This window comes from Bos indicus, chromosome 10 (genome assembly GCF_029378745.1).
Source record: "Bos indicus isolate NIAB-ARS_2022 breed Sahiwal x Tharparkar chromosome 10, NIAB-ARS_B.indTharparkar_mat_pri_1.0, whole genome shotgun sequence".
NCBI lineage: Eukaryota > Metazoa > Chordata > Mammalia > Artiodactyla > Bovidae > Bos > Bos indicus.
Window position 1 is genome coordinate 24323417 of NC_091769.1, and position 2796 is coordinate 24326212.

General features: G+C 40.8%; 1 gene segment (V, D, J or C); it reads right to left on the reverse strand.

The window, feature by feature from the left end:
• Positions 1-489: 489 nt before the first annotated feature.
• LOC139185441 (T cell receptor delta variable 1-like) lies at positions 490-1151 on the reverse strand. The segment is given in 2 exon segments: positions 490-836; positions 1047-1151. Coding segments are annotated over 2 exon segments (396 nt in total).
• Positions 1152-2796: the final 1645 nt, after the last annotated feature.

Consider the following 2796-nt stretch of genomic DNA (forward strand, 5'->3'; position numbering starts at 1 on the left):
AGGGTATATAAAAATAACAGCTTTGTACAGACTTGTCCACCAGCTCTAGCCTTTGCCTGAGATTTAGTCCTTATAACTAATCTCTTATTCTACATCATTCATGGTTCTGCTTTTCTGATTGTGCCCTGACACAAAGTCTAAGAGGAAATGACTAAGGACATGGATTTGATGGTGACTCCACACAGGTAGACCCAGGTTTGTGATGAAGTAAAACTGCCAGTTTAAAGCCTTATGGGACAAGTTTTCAAATCTAGACAACTTTACACATGTTCTGTATGACTGACTTAAAGTCAAAAATTCAAGGGGAGAATGTATTAGTAGAAAGTTACTCTGGACACCTGTTTCCAATGACATAGAAGGAGCCTCTATCTAGAATTAAATCTTCTGATCCAGACCACAACTTAAACAACCACAGGACTACCATTTCTTGTCTGGGGTCTATGGGTGTGCATTTCAGCTGGGGTCCTGCAGCAGGAGGGCTCTCTCTTATCAAGCGCTGGGTTTTTGTACAGCTTTTCCTATTACTTTAAGCACTGTGAGTTCCCGGAGAACACAGAAGTACTTTGCAGAATCTTCCAGCTGTAAGGATGAAATGATGAGGCTGATAGATTTATCTGCTTTCTGGAAGTTTACAGAATAGCGGTCATTCCTTGCATTACCATGTTCTGAATACTGTTGAATAAGGTAAGTCATCTGTCCACTGGGAAGTTGCTTGTACCAAAAAAGGTAGTAAACGCCCGAACTTGTTTCATACCGACAATTCAGGGTGACTGACTGCCCCACTTGGCTGGATATATCTGGCTGGTCTTGAGTAACTTTCTGGGCCACACCAGATGCTGTGGGGAAAACAATCAGAAAACAAAGATGAAGCAGTGAATAAAATAGTGTAGGAGTTATTTAGGATCCAAAGACAAAAAAAATGAGATCATAAGATGCTTGCTTTTCCCCAGTCCTCCTTTCCTCCCCAAGTCCCTGTGAAGCTCCACGTGCCTGTGTGCAGGCCTTTCCCCCTGAACACTCGCACCCATGTTTGGAAGCCTCCCTACCAGAGAAGGCGAAGGCCAGGAACACCCAGAGCAGACTGGAGAGCAGCATGAGGCATGGATTTCCCTGAACAAATGTGCTTAGTTGTGCCTTAAGCTGAGAGTTCAGTGTCTTTGAGTGCCCGGCAGCACATATACATACTACCCGGTACCTGTGTGACTCCCCGCAACAGGAAGTGGGGGCTGTCATGTTCATAGACCACGTGGTCTGTGCATGCATGGGAAAAAGTCTGGCTCACCACAAACCTTTAATTTGTCTACTTGTTTTTCCCTGGTCGTTAAATTAATCAGATCCTGAAAAAAGGCATGAAAAAAGCAATCAGTATTAAAATTTGAGCTGAGGGGAACTGAATATTATGCAAGGTGACATACATTAATAATTATTCAGCAAAATGGTTTTTCCAGCTGATTTAAACTATACTTTACTATAGCTTATGAAATGTTCTGTTATCTATTAACTGGTCATTTATTAGCCTACACTTACTTTTCTCCATCCAGAATCTGATGACACTTTAAGAAAACTTGCAGATCTTAGGCTTCTTGGTTAATGGAAATTTTATTCAAAATAATTATTCTATCTCTTTGTATTGAGTTCTATGACTGTATTTAGGTTTTTCAATAAATAAAGTTACTTCACCATAAATGACAAAAAAATCAGTCCATTTGACTTTCAGAGTCTATTCAGTTTTAAATTTTGAATGAAATTATAACAGGAATAAAATATTCTTTTGAAATTTGAAATTAAGTCTTATTTATTAGACTTTGAGGAAGATCAGGATATTCAGTCCTGTTCCCTCCACAAGTAGAATTGCATTTATTAGACCATGTGTCCTGGAATTGTCCTGATGTCACATTTTCTATGTCATTGGTCCAAAGTGTTCAGTCTCACTTATTAGTGGCTCATTATTTTTCTCTTTGTAAAATAAATTCAATATAAGTATGCCAGATCTTTCTGTGACATAATGCTGTAATGCTCTCCTACAAAAGTTTGTATCTACAGGTTTCAAACACTTTGTTGTTGTTTCAGTTGCTAAGTCGTGTCCAACTCTTTGTGACTCCATGGACTGCAGCAACCCAGGCTACACTGTACTTCAGTATCTCCCAAAGTTGCTCTAATTCATGTCCATTGAGTCAATGATGCTATCTAATCATCTCATCCTCTGCCTCTGCCTTCTCCTTTTGCCTTCAATCTTTCCCATCATCAAGGTCTTTTCCAATGAGTTGGCCCTTAGCATCAGGTGGCCAAAGTATTGGAGTTTCAGCTTTAGCATCAGTCCTTCCAGTGAGTATTCACAGTTGATTCCTATTAGGATTGACTGGTTTGTCCACCTTGCAGTCCAAGGGACTCTCAAGAGTCTTCTCCAGCCCCACAGTTCAAAAGCATCAATTCTTCAGCTTTCAGCCTTATTTATAGTCCAAGTCTTGCACCACACATGACTATTGGAAAAACCATAGCTTTGACTATACAGACCTTTGTCAGCAAAGTGATGTGTCTGCTTTTTAATATGTCATCTTAAGCTTCTTAGGTGGCACTAGTGGTTAAGAACTTGCCTGCAAATGCAGGAGACATAAGAGATGAGGGTTCAATCCCTGGGTCAGGAAAATCCCCTGGAGGAGGGCATGGCAACCCATTCCAGTATTCTTGCCTGGGAAATCTCATGGACAGAGGATCCTGGAGGGCTACGGTTCACAGGGATGCAGAGCCAGACATGACTGAAGTGACTTAGCCCACCTGCAGGTTGTCATATCTTTT